The sequence below is a fragment of the Ranitomeya variabilis genome, chromosome 1 (assembly GCF_051348905.1).
Source record: "Ranitomeya variabilis isolate aRanVar5 chromosome 1, aRanVar5.hap1, whole genome shotgun sequence".
NCBI lineage: Eukaryota > Metazoa > Chordata > Amphibia > Anura > Dendrobatidae > Ranitomeya > Ranitomeya variabilis.
This window is the reverse complement of record NC_135232.1, coordinates 605,306,019-605,329,224: the sequence shown is the minus strand read 5'-3', so window position 1 is coordinate 605,329,224 and position 23,206 is coordinate 605,306,019. Positions and strand designations below refer to the sequence as shown.

General features: G+C 45.0%; 1 protein-coding gene across 9 annotated transcripts in view; it reads right to left on the bottom strand.

The window, feature by feature from the left end:
• The window catches only part of IGSF9 (immunoglobulin superfamily member 9), a 102,881-nt gene that overhangs the window by 6,301 nt on the left and 73,374 nt on the right, over positions 1–23,206 (bottom strand). For 7 of the 9 annotated variants that reach the window (XM_077259789.1, XM_077259738.1, XM_077259771.1 and 4 more), the window contains exons 13-18: positions 17,216–17,339; positions 15,278–15,453; positions 14,883–15,133; positions 11,757–11,841; positions 8,390–8,563; positions 24–69 (exon numbers count right to left, since the gene is read on the bottom strand). In XM_077259789.1, coding sequence (XP_077115904.1) covers positions 24–69; positions 8,390–8,563; positions 11,757–11,841; positions 14,883–15,133; positions 15,278–15,453; positions 17,216–17,339 — 856 coding nt within the window. The remainder of the gene's footprint in view (positions 1–23; positions 70–8,389; positions 8,564–11,756; positions 11,842–14,882; positions 15,134–15,277; positions 15,454–17,215; positions 17,340–23,206) is intronic. The other 2 variants (XM_077259797.1, XM_077259805.1) reach the window with 2 other exon arrangements.

The following is a 23,206-nucleotide window of genomic DNA, read 5'->3' as shown; positions in this document are numbered from 1 at the left end:
CGTATGAGCATGAAGACACTTACTGTGAAGGAGAAGCTTTCTTGGGTTGGGAGAAGACCATTGGTGCATCTGGAAGGTTATGAGAACACAACAGGGATCAATGAGGAGTAGAACTCGAGCCAATGTGACCTGTACATCTAGTGACCTACTTATCTTCCTGTATCTAATGCCATCCAAAGAACTTAATCCCAACACGTGGATCTAACCCAAGTCAAGGCGTCTTAAAAAGCTCAGAATTAAACTCTGTATTGCATATAAACCACTCAACTAGTTTACCAGCCAGAAAGGACCGTTCCTAATTGGCATTTTACTGCATGCCTCGGTACCCCCAAAAAAAACATTACAATTGGGCTTATTGTTTGAAAAATTAGCTCAGAAAAAAGTAGACGTGTTGCCCACCAGATTTAAATTATTCTCCCCGGTGGCAGAAAACAACACCGCCACTACTAGTCTGTGCTAGTTTTCGTACATCAGTGACTATGTATATATGTTTATTAATTTACAGTTATCATCTATAGTCACCCTACCTCACGTCCTCATTTATCTACCAATGCAGGGACTTTCCGTTCCCTCCTGCATTAAGATGGCGGCCTTAGCGGCCTATAGTTCAGTGGTAAGTTTGAAATGTGCCACCACAGCACCAGGAAAACACATTTCAGACTTTCAGCTTTTCTTGCCTTATTGATGTAGGAGAACCAGAATGCCAGCCTCAGAAGGCACAGAGTGCACAAGATAAAGTGACTATAAGTGACAAATGTGTAGTCACTCTTGAGTACCAGAGCAGAGTGTCACGTTAAGTACATGTCTAAGCTACGTTGTAGAAGAATTGTGCTAACCATATGACACACATATAGTCAGCTGATTTGGAAATCTAAGACCATGACTTGGTTCCTAGCATACTACCAATAGGAAATGGGGCCTATGGTAGACATAATAGACATTTTAAAACCATAGAAGCAATCACAAAATTCTTTGATATAAAGGTTTTAGGTCACAGTCCAATATAATGGTCTTAAAATTGGTCCTCTATGCTCCAGATCTACTGATATGAATGTTCCAACATGTTTAGTAGTATGACAGGAGGGACATGCAGGGTAAATCGAAATGTAAGGGCTACATAATGTACACAATAAAGAAAAATGGACCCCAAACAGGCTGGGGGGCATAATCCAATCCAAAAGAAATATTGCACAATGTTTAGATGGAGCTGATGAATGATAGACAAATACATCACTGGAAGCACCGTAGTCATGCAGTGTCTTGCGGTTATGGGGTAATGGAATGATTCGAGTGGAGCCTTTAGTCTGAACAAAAGTGTTGTTTATTCGTTACGAAAACAATAAGATACCTTACATATCTGAAAAAAACTAAATATTTGAAACTTAGTCCAAATTATGACTTTGGGCTGTAATCAGCCTGAAATAGCAACAACGCCTTCAGAACGACATGAGAAGGTAATCTAGCTACTTGTATCTTTATTGTCAAACCTACGAGTAAACCTTACTAGAGACTTAAAAACGAACAATTTTGCTCACTCATAACCCCCCAAGGTGGTTTGCATATTAATGACCAGGTCAATTTTTACAGTTCTGACTATTGTCAATTTATGAAGTAATAACTCTGGAACGCTTCAACAGATCCCACTGATTCTGAGACTGCCTTTTCATGACATATTGTACTTCATGATAGTGGTAACATTTCTTCGATATGACTTGCGTTTACTTGTGAAAAAACGGAAATTTGGTGAAAATTAGGAAAATGTTGCAATTTTCAAACTTTGAATTCTTATACCCTTAAACCAGAGAGTCATATCACACAAAATAGTTAATAAATAACATTTCTCACATGTTTACATCAGCACAATTTTTTAAATAACTTTTTTTTGTTGTTATAAGGGTTAAAACTTGGCCAGCGATTTCTAATTTTTCCAACAAAATTAACAAAACTATTTCTTAGGGACCAAATCACAAGTGACTTTGAGGGGTCTATATGACAGAAAATACCCAAACATTACACCATTCTAAAACTGCTTCCATCAAGGTGCTCAAAACCACATTCAAGAAGTTCATTAATTCTTCAGGTGTGTCACAGGAATTTTTGTAATGTGGAAAAAAATGAACATTTCATTTTTTTCACAATTTATTTTTTTATTTTTGCAAGGGTAACAGGAAAAAATGGACCCCGAAATGTTTTGTGCAATATCTCCTGAGCATGCCGATACCCAATGTGTGGGGGAAAACCACTGTTTTGGCGCATGGCAGAGCTTCGAAGGGAAGGCGCACTACTTGACTTTTTAAATGCAAAATTTTCTGGAACAATCAGTGAACACCATGTCGTGTTTGGAAAGCCACTGATGTGCCTAAACAGTGGAACTTATCTAGATGTGTGGTGAGCACCTTGATCCCCCAGGTGCTTCACAGAAGTTTATAAAGTTGATCCGTGGAAATATAAAAAAAAATCACATTTTCCCCACAAAAATGTTATTTTAGTCCCAGTTTTTATTATTATATTATTTTAGCCCCCATATGTAAACTCATTTTACAAACTACACTCCCCAATGAATTCATCTAGGTGCCTCACAGAATTGTATATCATTGAGCGGTGAAGAAAGAATAAATTACATTTTTACTACTACAATGTTGTTTTAACCCCAAGTTTTTAATTTTTCTAAGGCCTCTTTCACACTAGCGTCGTGCATTGCACGTCGCTAGGCGTCGTTTTTCAGAAAAAACGCATCCTGCAAAAGTGCTTGCAGGATGCGTTTTTTCTCCATAGACTTTTATTAGCGACGCAGTGCAACGCATTGCCACACGTCGCAACCATCGTGCGACGGTTGCGTCGTGTTGCGTCGGACCGTCGCCACCAAAAACCGTTGCTTGTAACGTTTTTTGGTGCGTCGTCTGCAGCATTTCCGACCGCGCATGTGCGGCAGAACTTCGCCCCCGCCTCCCCGCACCTGACAATGGGGCAGCGGATGCGTTGAAAAACAGCATCCGCTGCCCCCAGTGTGAGGCGCTTTCACAGCTAGCGTCGGTGAGCCGCAACGTCGCATAGCGACGTGCAGTGCACGACGCTAGTGTGAAAGTAGCCTAAGGGCTAATATGAGACATTTTTACAACCAGTCCATTTTTTCCTGAGTGTGCCAATACCCCACATGTAATCGGGAAATACTTGTCAGGCACAGTGCGAAGCTCAGAAGGAAAGGAGTGCCATGTTATAGTGCAGATTTCACTGTTATGGTTTGCGGGTGCCATGACCCAATGGGAGAGCCCCTAGGGTACCAGCACAGGAAAAACCCTCATAAGTGACCTCATTTTACAAACTATACCTTACAACAAATTAATCTAGGAGTGCAGTGATCATATTGACACCACGGGTGTGTCACAGAATTTTATACTATTTTGCAGTGAAGAAAAAATAATCAGTGTTTAAAAATGGCACCATAATTTGTCCAACAATTTCTACTGAATGTGGCAATACCCAATATGTGACTGTACAGTACTACTTAACCACATGGCGAGACTCGGGAGGGACAGAGCGCTATTTGCCTCGTGAAGCGTAGATTTTCCTAGAATAGTTTGCAGATTCATGTACATATACAGAGCCCCTAACTGCTAGAGGAGCAGAATCCCTCCCTCAAGTGTCCCCATTTTCGAAATGATACCCCTTTGTGAATTTGTCTACATGTTTAGTGACAATTTTGATTCCATGTTTTTTTCCAGAAAGCAGTGGATGTTGCCGAGTGAACATTGCAAACTGCCGTTGTAGTAAACACTACGTTATGCCCAGCTCATGCTTTTGGAGACACACACTCATAAATTAGGTGGGTTGTCATCACTACAGAAATAAGCATGTGTATGCTATATGTGGTTTATGCACACTGGGGCTCGGAAGGGAGGGGGCATTTGGATTTGGGAGCCTCTGAAATGTACAACCAGTATGTGAAAGTCTCCTATATTTCCGTTAACAGATGAGGGACCTGAGTAGGGACTTTTTTTTTGAGGATTGAGTTGAAGTTTTTATTGGGAACATTTTACATAACGGTTGGGATCACACTTATCCTGCTCTCTACCCTGAGCACTTACATTGGGGTTTCCATCTAAATCTTCGAATTACGCGATTCAGGTGAAACTCCCCAGGGATCCATTCACTATAATGAGGCAGCAGAATTACTCTGGACTCCGCCTGGCCTTTGCTCAGTGGTGTCCTTTTCAGAAGTGCACAAAACTGTGACTGACTGCACTTTTATGCATGCCTAAAAAGATGGACACCGCCAAATCATAGGGGGCCAGATGGCATTCACAGTGCCTTCATCTGCCTCATTATAGGAAATCTTTTGTTGGGGGTTCCATCTGAATCACGTATTTTAAAGATTTACACGGAAACCCCAGAGTAAGCGCTCAGTGTAGCGTGCAGGATAAATGTGCGTAGAGCCTTACAGCGATCTTTGGGAGGCAGAATGAACAAATCATCAGCAGGTGAAGAATTGGTATTAATTTTTTCTACAAAACTCCTCGTGCAATATAAGCGATTAGATGACTTTATTCTTCGGGACGGTACGATTACAGCGATACCAGATTTATATTTGGTTTTTAGGTTAGGCTGCTGTCACACACTGAAAGACGCTTTTTATTTCAAAACTAGTTTTTGCATCGCCCTATTTTGGGAGCAATAATTTTTCCACACTCCGGCTGACAGAGTCATGTGATGGCTTGTTTTTTGCGGGACAAGTTGACGTTTGTATTCGTACCATTTTCGGGCACATGACATTTTTTGTTTGCTTTCTATTCTGATTTTTGGGATGCAGAATGAAGAAAGACCAGCAATTCAGGAATTGTTTTGCTTTTTTTGTGTTGTTCCACGTGTGGTAAAATTGATAAGACAGCTTTATTCTTCGGGTCAGTATTATTACAGCAATACCCCATTTATTTCGTTTTATGTTTTGCCACTTTTACACAATAAAAACTACTGTATTTTTTGGACTATAAGACACAACAGACCATAAGATACACCTACGTTTTAGAGGAGGAAATTAGAAAAAAAAAATTGAAGCAAAACAAATGTGTTCAATTCTGTACTAATATCCCCTTTCCTGTTATATGTGTGCAGCGCCCCAGAGTCCTGGTCGTTGCAGTATTGTCGCTCTTCCACAAGGGGGAGTGATGGTACGTCTGATGGCACTAAAGGAGTTCACCTGACCAGGTATCACAGTCACACACTACACTTCACACTCCAGCCACCAGGGGGAGCAAAAGATCCTATCTACTAGGCCACTCCTCACACACGGGTAAAACTGGGGGTTGGATAGGAAGTTAGGAAGAAAGCAGCCTGGAAGAGTTCCAGGAAGGACCTGTCAGGTGTGGGATCCTGACAGTGGCCTAGCACAGAGAGATCGTTACGGAGCTGCGCCTGCACTGCACCGCGGCAGTTTCCTAAGAAAGGACAAGAAGCGAAGTGTTTTGTGGAGAAGTGAGAATCGAGATCACAGCACTAGGAGATAGAACCAGGAGGAGTCGTGCCCCAAGATCGGCAACATCCTTCTGAGGCGCGTAGCAGGTGGCCGGAACACCGAGGGAGTACTGACCTCATGCATTGCTCCAGATAGCGGCAGAGGCAGCTAATTCCAAGTTGGCTGTCCACCCTTTACACCTACGAAGACAACGGAGGCAAGTTGTGGGAGTGGGGCGTCTCTAGGGTCCCTATAAAATAACTCCAGGCCTACCCCGTCATACGGGTGCATCCTATCCAAACCATCTGGGGGACGGAGAGAGAGAGAGAACGGAAACATACACGACAGTTGTGAGGACTATCCCGTGGTGCTCAGCAGGGAGGTACTACAACACCCGGGCGCTAGTAGGAAGGCTACTGATTTCCACCTGCAAAAAGGGAAATCTGGATGTGCCTTCGGAGCGGCCGGTCTCAGCCAGCCCTGTTAGCAGTGCTCTGGATTGTGGATGCCGAAGCCTTCAGTAAAAAGGTAAAGAGACTGCAACCCTGTGTCCTCGTCATTTACTGCGGCCTACACCATCACCACCTACTCATCAAGGGAAGCCCTGGGGACATACTTCACCTGTGGGAAGTTACACCATCTAGCTGCCATTCCATCACCCTAGTGGACCCCTAGCAGCGTCGGTCACCCTGACCGAATACCACAGGTGGCGTCACGAACACTTGACAAACTCTCACCTACACCTTTAATTGGGCGCCCCTTAGCAGGGCCACGGACCGGGTCAGGCCACCGTGACATCCCCAGAAACGAGAAAGAAGGACCCGGTACTGAGTACTGGTATATATGGCCCCCTCATCCCTATCCTGGTATGCATGGCCCCCTCATCCCTATCCTGGTATGCATGGCCCCCTCATCCCTATTCTGGTATGCATGGTCTCCTCATCCCTATCTTGGTATGCATGGCCCCTCATCCCTGTCCTGGTAGGCATGGTCCCCCTCATCCCTATCCTGGTATGCAGGGCCCCCATCTCCATCCTTAGTTTGCAAGGCCCCATCCTTATCCCGGTATGCATGGCCCCATCAGAAAAACATTTTAAAAAACCCTAAACTATAAGGCCGGGATCACACATATGCGAGATACGGCCGAGTTTCGCATGTGAAAACCCAGCTCTGGCGCCGGCACTCCGGAGCGGAGCGTGCAGCCGCACAGCAATACATGGAGCCGCATGCTCCGCTCCGGAGTGCCGGCGCCAGAGCTGGGTTTTCACCTGCGAGACTCGGCCATATCTCGCTTATGTGTGATCCTGGCCTTATACTTACCCTTCCTGCTCTCCCTTGCAGCGTCTTGTTCCGATGCCAGCAGCTGCTTTATGCTTGTAAGCACCACATGGCAGGGACATCATGCGCTGCTTACAACCTGAGAACAGCTACCAGAATACTCACTGCCCTCCATGCCAGGACTATAGGAATGGAGAAAAGTGAATATTTATTGCTCTTTAATATCGGGCATAGTGAAGCCGCAGCCACAGGCTTCCTGAAGCTGCCGGGCGTTCTCGTGTGCCGGCTACTATAGGGAATGAATATTCACTGCATTCCACGCCTATGGGAGTGGAGAGCAGTGAATATTCATTGCCTTAAGTAGCCGGCACACACGAACTGTCCATTTTCCTTCACATTTTTGGAGGAAAAAAGTGTGTCTTATAGTCTGAAAAATATGGTATTTTATAGAAAAAATAATTATTTTTGCACCCCTTTATTCTGAGAGCTAAAACTTTTTTACTTTCCCGCTGATGGAGCTGTATGAGTCTTGTTTATTCCACTTTTTATTCAACAGTATGATGATAAAGCATCAATTTTTTGCGGTGTACACTAAAGGGGTTGTCTAGTCGGACAGTTTTATAGGTTGGATCATTACGGAAGCAGCGATACCAAATATCAGCCCTGCAGATACAAGTTAGTTCATGCACTACGCATGATCTAAATAACTTCCTAGTGCCTGGTGACCCAGATGTCCTCATGAAGACATCAGGTCACCATGGCAACGATCGGGACCCCGCAATGACGTCGCAGGCTCTCCAATCCAAGGGCAGAGGGGTTTTCTTCCCTCTGCCTGCTCCTGAAAGGGTTAAAGTGCCTGGAGGGGTGCGGGACTGCTCCTAGCACTGAGTGCTAGGTGTCAGCTGTCACAATCAACTGACACTCGGTGGCTATCGTGCACGCACAGCATTCGTACATGCAAAATCGCCTGGACATATCCATCCGTCACAGGTCGGCAAGTACCAGGCCACAGGGACGTATGGATACGTCTAAGGTGGTAGAGGGGTTAATCACATCTGCAAAGTAATAACAACATTGGGATGTTTTCATTCTTGTACTGATTGTAGAAAACTTGGGGGCTTGTCATGGATGTAAGGCACAAAATGCATCACTGGGAAATAATCATCAGAGCAGATGAGGAGGCTATTGACCTTTTGTTTTGGTTTATTTTTGGCCAGGAATATATCCTTTTAACTTTTCCGCATCAACTTACATAACATTTTGCGCTACCTAGGCATGTCCGAGTCTGTATTTATATAAGTAGGACTCTCCCAAAAATGGCTTATTTTACACCAACTAACTAGGCTTATTTAGCCATCTATGGAAATAACATCTTGGCTAGTCCAAAACCAACTTGGAGTTAGTAAAGGTAGTCTGTCAGCCAGGCTAAGAAATCGACACTAAACCCACACTGCAAGTTTTAATCTGCCCAAAATGATGCAACTTGTGGGCTCTCTGCAATAGATTCTCCCGAATGTTGGCTGTGAAGTCTTCTGGAAATCCTTGTTGCTTTGTTCTCTACCTCTTTCTTCCGGGCACATGGCTGTACATGTAATGCAATGCACTCCCATTGTTGTGGGTGTCCTACTTCTAGCTAGTCACATGTCTCTTTCCCGGTCTTACCTTGCTGCCTCCGTTTGCGTCTTCGCCTGGCTCGTCGCCGGTTCATCCAACAGGCCACAATGGTGCTAAGGATAATTGCCAGGGTAAGGAAACAGACACCCCCAACTACTCCGGCCATCAGGGACTTCTGCTGGACTTCGGGATTCTCTGTCTGCGAGGGGTATACTTTCATTCCTGTGTAACAGTGCGGCACAAGTCATTAGTGGCCAAGTCCAGCTCCACACAGGAAGAACGATAGGTATCGCGGGCCAAAATAGGCTGTACACTCATGGCCCAAAGTGTTGGTATCCTTGTAAATTGTTCCAGAAAATAAAGTATTTATCTCACAAAATAACTGAAATTACTATGTTTTGTTATACACATGTTTGTTTCTTTTGTGTGTATTGGACAACACTTAAAAAAAAAAACTGAGAAAAAAAGGCACATTGGACGCAATTTTACACAAAACCCGAAACATGGGCAGGACAAAATTGTTGGCACCTTTCCAACATTGTGGGTAAACAACTTTGTTTCAAGCATGTGATGCTCGTGCAAACTCACAATTTTGTCCTGCCCATGTTTCGGGTTTTGTGTGAAATTACATCCAATTTGCCTTTTTTTAACAGGTGTGGGAAACATGAAAGTCAAACTTGAAACCAGATAAAGGGGAGAAGTTGACTCAATCTTAGCAATGTGTGTCTGTGTATGCACACCTAGCATGGAGAACAGAAAGAGAAGAAAACTGTCTGAGGATTTGAGAACCAAAATTGTTGCAAGATATCAACAATCTCAAGGATACAAGTCCATCTCCAGAGATCTTGATATTTCTTTGTTCACGGTGCGCAACATAATTGAGAAGTTTACAACCCATGGCACTGTAGCTAATCTCACTGGACGTGGATGGCTGAGAAAAATTTATGAAAGGTTTCAACGCAGGATAGTCCGGATGATGGATAAGCAGCCCCAATCATGTGCTAAATAAATTTGATCTGTCCTGCAGGCTCAGGGTGCATCAGTGTTAACCGCGAACTATCCGTTGACATTTGAATGAAATGAAATGCTATGACAGGAGGACCCAACTGGTGCACAGAGACATAAAAAAAATCTAGACGGCAGTTTGCCAAAATGGACGTGAGTAAGCCAAAATCCTTCTGGGACAGAGTGCTGTGGACAGATCAGACCAAGATGGAGCTTTTTGGTAAAGCACATCATTCTACTGTTTACCGAAAACGCAATGAGGCCTACAAAGAAAAGAACACAGTACCTATAGTCAAATATGATGGAGGTTCAAAAGATGTTTTGGGGTTGTCTTGCGGCCTCTGGCACTGGGTGCCTTGACTGTCTGCAAGGCATCATGAAATCTGAAGATTACCAAAGGATTTTGGGTCACAATGTGGTGCCCAGTGTCAGAAAGCTGGGTTTGTGTACTAGGTCATGGGTCTTCCAGCAAGACAATGACCCCAAACATACTTCAAGAAGCCCCCAGAAATGGATGGTAACAAAGGGCTGGAGAGTTCTGAAGTGGCCAGAAATGAGTTTGCATCTAAAGCTCATTGAACACCTGTGGAGAGATATTAAAATTGGTGTTGATATAAGACACCTTCAGATATAAAAAACCTGGAGCAGTTTGCAAAAGAAGAAGAGTGCTCCAAAATTCCAGCTGAGAGGTGTAAGAAGCTTGTAGATGGTTATAGGAAGCGATTTATTGCAGTTATTTATTCCAAAGGGTGTGCAAACAAATATTAAGTTGAGGGTGACAACAATTTTGTCTGGCCCATTTTTGGGGCTTTGTGTGAAATTATGTCCAATTTGTTTTTTTTCTGTTTTTTTTTTTTTTTTGCATTGTTCCAATAGACACAAAGGAAATAAACATGTGCATAACAAAATGTGTAATTGCTATAATTTTCTGCAAAAAATACTTCATTTTGTGGAACAAGTTCAAGGGTGCCAACACTTACGTCCATGACTAAGTCTACGGGTTGTGGCCATATGGAACAATTTACGGTATATATCATGCATATAAAAAAAAAAAAAAAACTGAAAAAAACATTGGTAAAGTTATAAAAAAAATTAAAATGTAAAATTAAATCTAAAAATTAAATTTTGATCATTTCCTTTGATACTGTAAAAAAAAATAACTGACCATGTACAAAGTAAAAAAATAAAATAAAAGTTTACGAAAATTAAAAAAAAAAATTTAAAAAATTATTTAACAAGCCGAAAAAAAAACAACCCAAAACAAAACCCACTTTCCTTAAAGGGAACCTACCACCCCGTTTTTTAAAGATTAGATAAAAATAGTGTGAAATAGGGGCAGAGCTGGGCTTTACATTAGTGCCTTTTTGGGCCTTTACACCCCCGTTAGGCTGCCGAAATACCTTAGTGAAGTGTCCGTTTTGACCTGTCACTCAAGTTGGTCAGGTCGGATGGGCGTGGTCACAGCGCTGTTTGTCCCCCAGGATCCTGCTCATCATTACGTTGGTGGCGTAGTGGTGTGCGCATGTCCAGCAGGCGAATCCACTGCCCAGGAGATGAATAACGGCGCGGTCTTCGCTATTCAGCCGTTTACCGGTGGGCGCGGCCATCTTTCCTGTGGCCGCGCCTGCGCAGATGGAGCGCTCTGCTGCCCGGGACTTCAGGAAAATGGCCGCCGCGATCTCCATCTGCGCACGCGCGGAATCCCGCGGCCATTTTCCTGAAGTCCCGGGCAGCAGAGCGCTCCATCTGCGCAGGCGCGGCCACAGGAAAGATGGCCGCGCCCACCGGTAAACGGCTGAATAGCGAAGACCGCGCCGTTATTCATCTCCTGGGCAGTGGATTCGCCTGCTGGACATGCGCACACCACTACGCCACCAACGTAATGATGAGCAGGATCCTGGGGGACAAACAGCGCTGTGACCACGCCCATCCGACCTGACCAGCTTGAGTGACAGGTCAAAACGGACACTTCACTAAGGTATTTCGGCAGCCTAACGGGGGTGTAAAGGCCCAAAAAGGCACTAATGTAAAGCCCAGCTCTGCCCCTATTTCACACTATTTTTATCTAATCTTTAAAAAACGGGGTGGTAGGTTCCCTTTAAAGGATTAAAGTATAACTCCTGATCCTGAACTGTAATGCCATGTTCCTTATAGGATCACCTTCAGATCAATGGATCTGGTTTGATTGTGTTTGAACATAGTGCCATCTGGTGGCAAATTCTATTAGCATAGTGCAAAGATTTGAAAGTGTCAGTGTGGTAAAAACTACAAATTTTATGAAAAATTACACAATATTTGGTCTGGCATTTATGCTAGATAAGAGGTCTGCATTTTTTTTTTTTTATTAATATTTAATATAGCCACTTTCTGATCAGATAAAGTAACCGACTCATCTGTTTCCTCCACTCACCTGCTGTAGAGATATTGACGGAGTTACTGGGGTCGCTGATATAATCTCCAGCAAACGCCACCAGACGGAACTCGTACATGGCGTCCTGGAAAACAAGGAAAGTTGTATTTTACTTTGGGGTCGAATTTTTCAGTCAGATGAGTATTTGAAGGGAACCAAGAGGTTTGGCGTGAGCTTGGTGTAGACATAACTATCTGAAGAAGTATTGACACCTGGACCTCCAGAATAAAAGGCCTCATGGACAGGGACTTAGTATGGATTATATATCAATCCAACAGAAAAAATGGCATACTCTATCAAAAGCCATACTTCTTCTTCTTCTAGCGCAATGGCCCTCAACTTGCAGGACATGGTTCTGAACCCAAACCATGTGCACCAGCTCTCTGGACCTTTCGGACCTTTTGTCACAGATGTATTGAAAAGAGGGCTGTTTCTGAACCAAAGGCTCCAGCACACACATGTCAAACGCTGGGATTCAGTTGAAAGCAATGATGAAAGAGGAAAGCCATCTGCTCCCTCCGCCATTATTCTTCCTTTGTGCCTGACATCTTAGCTCAGTGAGGGCGATGACGTCTCTACAACACACCCACTGTGCAGAGGTTTAGAGCGCTCAGTGAGAGAGAAAGGATTTGTTGTTTTTTATGTGGAGGCCTTATGTTGTATAGAGGACTGTATGGAGCACTTTGTGGGGCTATTATATTGTATGTAGGGCAATGCAGGGCCCATTATATTGCACGGAGGACTATGTGGAGCTATTATACTGTATGGAGGATTATGTGGGGCTATTATAAGGTATGGAGGACAATGCAGGGCCCATTATACTGTATAGAGGACTATGTGGAGTTATCATACTGTATATAGCACTATGTGGGGCTATTATACTATATGGAGGACAATGCAGGGCCCATTATACTGTATAGAGGACTATGTGGAGCTATCATACTGTATGTAACACTATGTGAGGCTATTATACTGTATGGAGGACAATGCAGGGCCCATTATACTGTATAGAGGACTATGTGGAGCTATCATACTGTATGTAACACTATGTGGCGCTATTATACTGTATGTAGGGCAATGCAGGGCCCATTATACTGTATAGAGGACTATGTGGAGCTATTATACTGTATATAGCACTATGTGGGGCTATTATACTGTATGGAGGACAATGCAGGGCTCATTATACTGTATAGAGGACTATGTGGAGCTATCATACTGTATGTAACACTATGTGGGGCTATTATATTGTATGGAGGATAATGCAGGGCCCATTATACTGTATGGACGACTATGTGGAGCTATTATACTGTATGGAGGATTATGTGTGGCTATTATATTGTATGGAGGGCAATGCAGGGCCCATTATACTGTATAGAGGACTATGTGGAGCTATTATACTGTATGTAACACTATGTGGGGCTATTATACTGTATGGAGGATAATGCAGGGCCCATTATACTGTATGGACGACTATGTGGAGCTATTATACTGTATGGAGGATTATGTGTGGCTATTATATTGTATGGAGGGCAATGCAGGGCCCATTATACTGTATAGAGGACTATGTGGAGCTATTATACTGTATGGAGCACTTTGTGGGGCTATTATACTGTATGTAGGGCAATGCAGGGCCCATTATATTGCATGGTGGACTATGTGGAGCTATTATACTGTATGGAGCACTATGTGGGGATATTATACTGTATATAGGGCAATGCAGGGCCCATTATATTGCATGGAGGACTATGTGGAGCTATTACACTGTATGGAGGATTATGTGGAGCTATTATACTGTATGGAGGGCAATGCAGGGTCCATTATACTGTATGGAGGACTATGTGGGCCCATTATACTATATGGAGGACTAACGACTATGTGCAGCCAGTATACTGTATGGAAGGCAATTCTTGGTCCATTATACTGCATGCAGGACTACGAGGAGCAATTTTACTGTATGGAGGAGTATATGAGTGGCCCACAATACTGTATAGAGGATTATGTGTGGCCCACTATACTGTATGGAGGGCTGTGGGGAATCATATATGATGGGGTCGCCCAACTTTGCCTGGGGTTTTGAGTAGGGGGGTACAAGTAGGGTCATCATACCGTGCATGTGGAGGAATTTACTGTGGGGTGTCTTACTGTGTTTGGCTGGTACTTTTCTTGGCATCAGACTTTATTATCTGTGTTATGTATTAATTCAAGGTTGTCATCTTCTGTTGTTACATTTTTAAATTAGGGCATATGTTTTTACTGCTCTTACAAAACATTTATTATTCCAGCATGCCCCATTTGTGATTATGTGTTTATTATATTCCAAGATTTAACAATTAAAATGTATTTGGGACAATCCCTTTAAGTTTGGAAAAACTTTCTCAATTGTAGACATTTTATTTTAATAAATATCATAGGTGGTCCGAGACTCTGTCCGAGCTTTTAATTTTAGCCCTTTGTGTATTTGCGCATGACATCCCTGCATAGCGGAAGCATGGTCAGTCTTGGCCATGGCCAGCGTCAGGACGTTTGTAATGGTGTCTGGGTATGGACACTGGAACAGAAGGAAACATCTGCCTTTTTTTTGTTGTCCTCTTTGGAATTGACAATCATTTTATAGGTCTTGAATATGAATTAACTGGAGGGGTCTGGACCTTAATAAATTGGAATCCCTGTTGGAAGAAGTTATACGTATAGGTAGGATACAACCAGAACAAGGTGCTTTTATCTTCGTTACAACCGAGCCGCAGTGCAACCAACGCCCCAGTCATTCTTTATGTGCACTTTACTCTGTCAGTCCCATAAGGAATAAATGGATTGGTGGTATTGTAGTGGAGATAAATGTGCCTTGTTCCAGCCATCATTGAGAGTCCCAGCCGTTGGCCCCCACAAATATGGTTAAGTTGGCCCCCTGTGTTGTGCATAACTTCTTCCTACTGGCATACCCCTTTAAATAGAGAAGTTATGAGCTGAAATCTAAACTAAATAGAGGGGATCTGAATTAAGTAGGGGAAAGTCTAAGATGTAGTTTTAATTATTGATCATATTGGCATAATTGTCCATGTGACTATGGTTTACTTCTATTATATAAGAGCTTCACTGGAAAATGGTGGCTCGCCATCCGTTTCTCACCTTGACCAGTCCAGGAACGAGCAGCTGAGTCTTTGTTGTAGGTATGGCATCATCAAGCAGTTCCCAGTCTCCTTCATCCCGCCGGCACTCCAAGCCATATCCACGTAGAGGATACAAGGATCGCAGAGGAGGCACCCAAGTCAGCAGCACTCCACGGGATGTCTCATTGGCAGCCAGGAAGCGAGGAGGGGTGAGGGTATCTCTAGAGTCTGTGGTGGGTATAGGAGGAGGCAATGTGGTGGGTGGGACACCTGAGAGGCCAAAATAGTAGTGAGAATTGAAGACAGAGAAAGAGATTAGGAGTTGTGAGATGGAAAGAAGGAAGACCACTGGCAACAAGGAAAGAGGAAGGTAGACAGAACAGCAGCGGGTTCTTCTCTCTACTGTATACTCACTGAGAGGAGAGGCGGTCACGATCTCACTGAACGGGCCGCTCCCCAGCTTATTCTGAGACAAAACACTGAACTGGTAGGGACTGTCGGCCTGCAGATTCTCCACCACCATGGAGCTGGCTCCGACCGGTGCCGAGAGGGAGATCCATTCATGGTGTCCATGTGACACCCGCTTTACCCTGACAGCGGCACAAGAGACATCCAACAATGATCAAGGACAACTCGATACAAGAACAAGGAGACCACTGCTGACCAGCGGATCTGACTCGATTGATGCCGGTTCTCAATTGTATTGCATCACACTGAAGTGAGAGTTTGATCCGCAGGCAGCAGTTCATAGAGCTGGAGGAGCAGAGAAGATTGATAAATAATTTGTGAGGAAAGATTTATTAGAAATGGTATGCTATTGATAAATATGGGTGTGTGATTCTACACAGAAATTGACAAACATTCTTGCATAAATCTGTACATGAAAATACTGGTCAGTCATATGGTAGGACCACCCACTTGGCTCCTGAACAAGTTAGATAGCTTTTCCCCCCAAAATCTATACATCAATCTAATCTACTTCTGAGCTTCGCAAGCAGCAGTCATTCTGCGACCGTGTCCTCACACTTTAGCAGGATTTGTCATCAGACATAATCATATATCAAAGGGGGTTCTTTAGGATGATCAAATTGGAGGGCATGTTTATCTGTTTATCTTATTAGTTATTGTATGGCAAATTAATGTAAAACTAAGAATTTTAACATGTTCCCCTAATTTTGAAATAATAAAGAAACCCCTTTAATACTTGTAAAAAAAATTGGGGGACCAGTTTTCACAGCAGAGGTGCAAATTTACAGCTATTGGGTCTTACCAGAAATTTAAAGCATTTGAAAAATAAAATGTTTTCTTTAAAAGAGCAATAAAAAAAAATTGCAATAAAAAAAAAAAAATGAAAAAAAAATCTGCACAAATTGAAATACATTTTTAAATATCGGCAAACAATTTTTTTTGTTAATTAAATTGGATAGTCGGGACTTTTCTAAAAACAAAAAATGTACCTAAGCACTAACAGGCAGGTAATTGCAACTTACCTGCCTGTTGTGCCCGGCGCTGTTCTTCCCTGGCACAGAGCGATCACAGACCGCTCCTGCCGGGGATTCAGCTGTCTCTGCTGATGTCACGCCTACAGGGCGGCGGCTTCTTTTCTTGTCCGCTCTGTAGACGGGTGGGACTTCATAGGTCATTCTGATTGACAGCCCGTCGCTTCAGCAGAGGGAACTGAATCCCCAGCAGCAGCGCTCTGTGACTGCTCTGTACCGGGGAGAACGGCGCCATGCACCACAGGCAGGTAGAGCTGAAATTACCTGCCTGTTAGTGCTTAGATACATTTTTTTTATTTTAACAGTCTCAGATACCCACTTTAAGTACATTAATGTCCCATTTTTGTCCATGACTTGACCTCGGTTGTGCAAATAGTCCCGTATCTACGTTCACCACACAGACTACTTGATTAGTTTAGAACTGAGCTAGAGAGATGAATCTACTTTACAAAAACATCTTTATAAAAAAGATATATATTTATAACGTCCCGTAAAAGTAACCTACAAACCACAAATTGATTTATGATCTACATACTACATTTTTCATTGACCACTAGTATGGCTGCCATCATCGTTCCAACAAGGGTTGTCACTGGCTAATTGGAGTCCAAGAAAACTCATAGATGCCAACAGTACCAATTTCTTTGTGACAATCCTGGCAAATTTGGTGAAGTTCATGGCCAAATCTCCACCCAAAAGTGGTCAGTTTCGTCTCATTTTGTGTGTTCCTTAACAAGACCGGTCATGCTACATGTTATTTCTGTCGCAGGACAGTGTATATGGCCCTCATGCCAAGAGGCCATGCATAAACAAAGATACATCTCTGACCTATGTTAGTAGAAAAAAGACTCACAGGGGAGCATACCAAACGCTGAACCGTTGGAAATAACCTCCATCGAAACCTGCCAGCCAGCTGATGTTCACCGCCGATACCAGCGCCTGGGCCGTAACATTGCTCACCATGTGTGGGCTGGTGCCTGAAGGTGAAAAACAAAGGTAAGAAATTATTAATTCTCTTAGAGGTCAAAACACTAAGAGAAGTAGATCTTAAAAAGTGGATTTATTTTTAAACATTTCATATGGCTTTGTTCACATCACATAAGAGCGTTGTGGCACCATTTTTTGAGACCTGTAACCGTTTTATTTTTCCATCCATTGAGCGGTGTAAGGGCTTATTTTTTCCGCAAGAAGATGATGTTTTTATTGATACCATAGGAGGACACATACAATGTTTTCATTGCTTTTTATTTTATTTTATCCTGGAGTTTTGATTTTTTTTTCTTCTTTTTACTGTTTACTGTCAATTAAAATGGAAAAAAAAAACAACAAAAACATTTTATATAATCCTGTCTAAAAAGTTATTAAAATATAAAATTATTTAAACTGTTTATAAAAAAGTAAATATATATATTGTAGCGTGGCTAAAGGGTGTCTAATCGACGGGAGATATGTGTCGCATAGATGGCTTGCCGCTGTGATGTAACCATAGCTACCTATAAGGGTGTGTGTCCACGGTCAGGAAACGCTGCTTGTTTGACGCTGCGCAGAGCTGCAGCGTCAAACACGCAGCGTCCAGATGTTCCAGCATAGTGGAGGGGATTTTTTGAAATCCCGTGTCCACTATGCGTGGAAACCCGCACGTGGCGGGCCTGCGACTCCGGACATGCTGCGCGTCTTTTCAGATCGCAGCATGTCCGTACACCTTGCGGGGACGCAGCGTCCCCGCAAGGCATAACACAAGGCCCTATGGGAGGGGGGCGATGATCCCGGATGTGTACAGTTAACACATCCGGCATCATCACGTCCCAGAAGGGGGCGGGGCTTAGCGCCGAGCGGCTTCGCCGCTCCGGCGATACCGCCGGCCATCCTGAACGTGGACACGCAGCCTATGTCTGTCAGGACCTGTGGTGATGTCAGACCACATGGCTAATCATGTGATGGGTTACTGGGTGTGGTTAGCTCTATATAAGACAGGCTAATGTTTAACACAGGGGATGTGTGTGGAGGTGCTAGCCTCCAGTGTGTGTTAAGGCTCCAGCACTGAGCCTGAAGGAATGGACACTTGTTTTTTCCCTTTTGCCTGAGTTAAAGGCTATTTGTTTTTCCTGTTTATGCTAAACTGGTTTATGAAGCAATAAACCTTTGAACTTTTGTTGGAACCTGCCTCCTAAGTGTCAGCCGTCGCACCTGAGTGAGTGAAATCCCTACAATTGGTGGTAGACGTGCGGGCAGCGTTCCCAGTGGAGACGTAAGTCTATTTTTTGGATGTCCTGGGTCAAGTCGGCTGTAAGCCAGCAAGCAATGGAGGACCTGCTGAAACACTTGGTCCAGTTGCAGTCACAGCAGCAAGAGACCAACAGGCAGCCGCAGTCACAGCAGCAAGAGGCTAACAGGCTGTTTATGCAGCAGTTGCAACAGAACCAGCAAGAGACCAACAAGCTGTTGATGCAGCAGATACAACAGAGCCAGCAGGAGCAACGGCAGAGTCAGCAGGAGCAACGGCAGCAGATGCAGCTTCTGGCAACCGCCATCCAGGGCAAGATGAGTGCCCCAACCCCAGGTTTGGCTGATGACACCCACGTCCGGAAGACGGTAAGACGCGCATTACAGAAAATGACCCCCGGGGATGATGTTGAGGCCTTCCTGACGGTGTTTGAGAGGGTCGCTGAGAGGGAAAAACTCCCGCCAGAGCAGTGGGCAGAGGTACTGGCGCCATACCTGACGGGAGAACCCCAGAAGGCGTACTATGATTTGACCTTGCAGGATGCCAAAGAGTATCACAAATTGAAAGTCAAGATTCTCGCACGTTTGGGGGTGACACTGACTGTTAGGGCACAGCGAGTTCACTGATGGGCCTATCACCGGGACAAACCGCCTCGCTCCCAAATGTTTGACCTGTTGCACCTGGTCCAGAAATGGCTGCAGCCAGAGTTATGTACACCTGCACAGATGGTGGAACGAGTGATGATGGATCGGTTTGTGCATTCCCTCCCGAGGTCCATACAGACTTGGGTTGCCCAGGGTGATCCCCAGAATGCCGACGAACTGATCGGACTGGTCGAGAGATACCAAGGGATGGAAGGCTCCTTTGGGAGGCAGCCCATGCCGTACTGGGGGTCCCAGAAAGCTGCTGAGTCCCAAAAAGGGGTGGCGCGTCCAAGGTCACAAAGGGCGGGGGAGGTGGTGCCCAAGGTCCCTACGGGTGATATTATTTGCTGGAGGTGCCACGGGCCAGGACATATAGCTGCCCGTTGTTCCCAGACCACTGAGCAGATGGACTGCAGCATGGGACGCCGTTGTTCATACTATGAGTATCCAGCCTGCAGTGTGAACTCTCCGCCCAATGAGGGACCTCAAGCGTGTCCCGTAAGGGTGAACGGTCGAGCAGCAACGGCGCTGTTAGACTCAGGGAGCTTAGTGACCCTGGTGAGGGCCACTTTCCCTCTCCACCTGCTCCCGGGAAAGAAGGTCGGCGTGCGGTGCATACATGGTGATGCCAAGGACTACCCTTTGGCCAGGGTGGACATTGAAACAGCATGTGGCACTGAGTCCCACATAGTCGGCGTCGTGCAGGACTTGTTGCACCCTATAATTATTGGCCGGGATTTCTGTCTGTTTTGGGATTTATGGGGAAAAGGTTCTGAGCTCCCTAGCAAGAGTAGGGAACCAGTGAACCCTGGAAGGGTGTCACCACACCCAGAGACAGACAGGTTTCCTTTTTGTGTGCTGGTTGGGGATGAGGAGGAAGTGTCCCCTGCATCTGACACTATGGAGTTAGAGGTAACCGGTGAAAATTTTGGGACTGCCCAACATAGGGACCCCACTCTGAGGGAAGCCTTTAATAATGTCACAGTTATTGATGGGGTGGTACAGGAGCCGGGGGCAGACACAAGGTTTCCCCATTTTCTGATGAGTGGGGAGTTGTTGTACCGGGTCACGAAAATAAGGGAGGAGTTGGTAGAGCAGTTGGTAGTGCCGGGTCCATATAGACGGAAGGTGTTGGACATGGCCCATTCACACATCTTGGGTGGACACCTAGGGGTGGAAAAAACGCAGGAACGGGTTGTGCAGAGATTCTATTGGCCTGGGTGTCACCGAGAAATAGTGAACTATTGCAGGTCCTGCCCTACATGTCAGCTAACTGCTCCCACTCCTCATTTCCGGAACCCCCTTGTGCCACTGCCCATTATTGAGGTACCGTTCGAGAGAATTGCCATGGACTTGGTTGGTCCCTTAGTTAAATCAGCCCGGGGCCATCAGTATATATTAGTCATCCTGGACTATGCCACACGCTATCCTGAGGCAATTCCCTTGAGAAATTCTTCCTCGAAGAGTATAGCCTGCGAGTTGGTCCATGTCTTTTCCCGGACAGGTCTGCCGAAGGAGATCCTGACTGACCAGGGGACACCTTTCATGAGCAAGGTGATGAGGGAGTTATGCAAAGCCCTGAAAATCTCCCAGTTGAGGACCTCGGTGTACCATCCCCAGTCAGATGGTCTTGTTGAGAGATTTAACAAGACACTGAAGAGCATGCTGAGAAAAGCTATAGAGAAAGACGGTAGAGACTGGGATTGTCTCTTACCCTATCTGATGTTTTCCATTCCTGAAGTTCCACAGGCCTCCACAGGGTTCTCACCGTTTGAGCTTCTATATGGCCGACATCCGCGAGGACTCCTGGATGTAGCCAAGGAAGCCTGGAAAGCCGAAGCCACGCCCCACAGAAGCGTCATTGAGCATGTGGCCCTGATGCAGCAGAGGATTGCAAAGGTGATGCCTATCGTGAAAGAACACCTCCTCCAGGCACAAGAAGCTCAGGCCAGAATCTACAGCCGGTCTGCAAGAGTGAGGCAGTTCAATCCGGGAGACCGAGTTCTTGTGTTAGTTCCGACGATGGAAAGCAAGTTCTTGGCCAAATGGCAAGGGCCATATGAGGTTGTCGAGAAACTTGGTGAAGTAAATTATAAAATTCACCAACCAGGAAGACGGAAACCATTCCAAGTGTACCATGTCAACCTCATCAAGCCGTGGCAAGATAGAGAGCCGACAGTAACTCCATCGTTGTTAAGCAACCCAGAAGGTGAGGTTGGAGCGGTTACTATAGCGGAGACGCTATCGAAGACCCAGAAACAACAGTGCCGGGAGTTACTCCAGAAAAACAGGGACCTGTTTTCACAGTTGCCAGGACACACGAAGGTCATAGCGCACGAGGTCCTAACAGAGCCACATGTGCGGGTGAATGTGAAGCCCTATCGTATTCCTGAGGCTAGTCGAGAAGTTATCTCCAAGGAAGTGGAACATATGTTGAAGCTTGGAGTCATTGAGGAATCCAAGAGCGGTTGGTCGAGCCCAATTGTCCTGGTCCCAAAACCTGATGGAGAGTGGAGGTTTTGCAACGACTATCGGAAGTTGAATGAGGTCTCCAAGTTTGACGCTTATCTCATGCCCCGCTTTGATGAGCTCATCGAAAGGCTTGGGCCCGCCAGGTACATAACCACCTTGGATTTGACGAAGGGGTATTGGCAGATCCCCATGGCACAGGAAGCCAAGGAGAAGATGGCGTTTTCTACACCAGATGGATGTTTCCAGTATGTCCGGATGCCGTTTGGCCTACAGGGAGCTCCGGCGACCTTCCAGAGGGCTATGGATAGAATCCTTGCACCCCATAAGGCATACGCTGCTGCGTACCTGGATGATATCGTCATCTTTAGCCCAGACTGGAAGAGGTCCAAGTGGTGTTTGATGCTATAAGAGAGGCCGGATTTACAATAAACCCGAAGAAGTGTGCCTTGGGTAAAGAAGAAGCTAAGTACCTTGGATACATAGTGGGTCGTGGAGAAATAAAACCCCAAATCAGTAAAGTCGAGGCAATTCAAACATGGCCAAAACCAGTTTCCAAGAAGCAAGTTAAAGCCTTCCTGGGAATCGTGGGATATTACAGGAGGTTCATCCCAAACTTCGCCACGATGACTGCGCCTCTGACTGACCTGCTAAAAGGGACAAAATCAGTAATGGTTAAGTGGTCCGAAGAAACAGAGTCAGCCTTCCAAGAAATGAAAGAGGCTTTGTGTAAGCAACCCATTCTGATGGCCCCAAACTTCAAAAAAGAGTTTATTCTTCAGACAGATGCCTCAGATGTCGGGGTGGGAGCAGTCCTTTCCCAAGAGCTACATGGGGAGGAGCATCCTGTCCTCTATCTGAGTAGGAAGTTGTCCTCGTCTGAAAAGAACTACTCAGTTGTTGAGAAGGAGTGCTTGGCCATAAAATGGGCGGTGGACACATTACGGTACTATCTGCTGGGACGTAAATTTAGATTGATATCCGACCATGCCCCACTTAGGTGGATAGACGAAGGGTAGAAATGCTAGGGTCACCCGTTGGTTCTTAGCCCTGCAGGACTTCTGTTTCCATATGGAACATAGGGCCGGAAAGCTGCACGGTAATGCTGATGCCCTGTCAAGGGGAAAGTGCCAAGCCCCACGGCTTTAGGCAGAGGGGGGAGGTATGTAGCATGGCTAAAGGGTGTCTAATCGACGGGAAATATGTGTCGCATAGATGGCTTGCCGCTGTGATGTAACCATAGCTACCTATATGTCTGTCAGGACCTGTGGTGATGTCAGACCACATGGCTAATCATGTGATGGGGTACTGGGTGTGGTTAGCTCTATATAAGACAGGCTAATGTTTAACACAGGGGATACAGTGGGGCAAAAAAGTATTTAGTTCATTCAGCAATAGTGCAAGTTCCACCACTTAAAAAGATGAGAGGCGTCTGTAATTTACATCATAGGTAGACCTCAACTATGGGAGACAAACTGAGAAAAAAAAATCCAGAAAATCACATTGT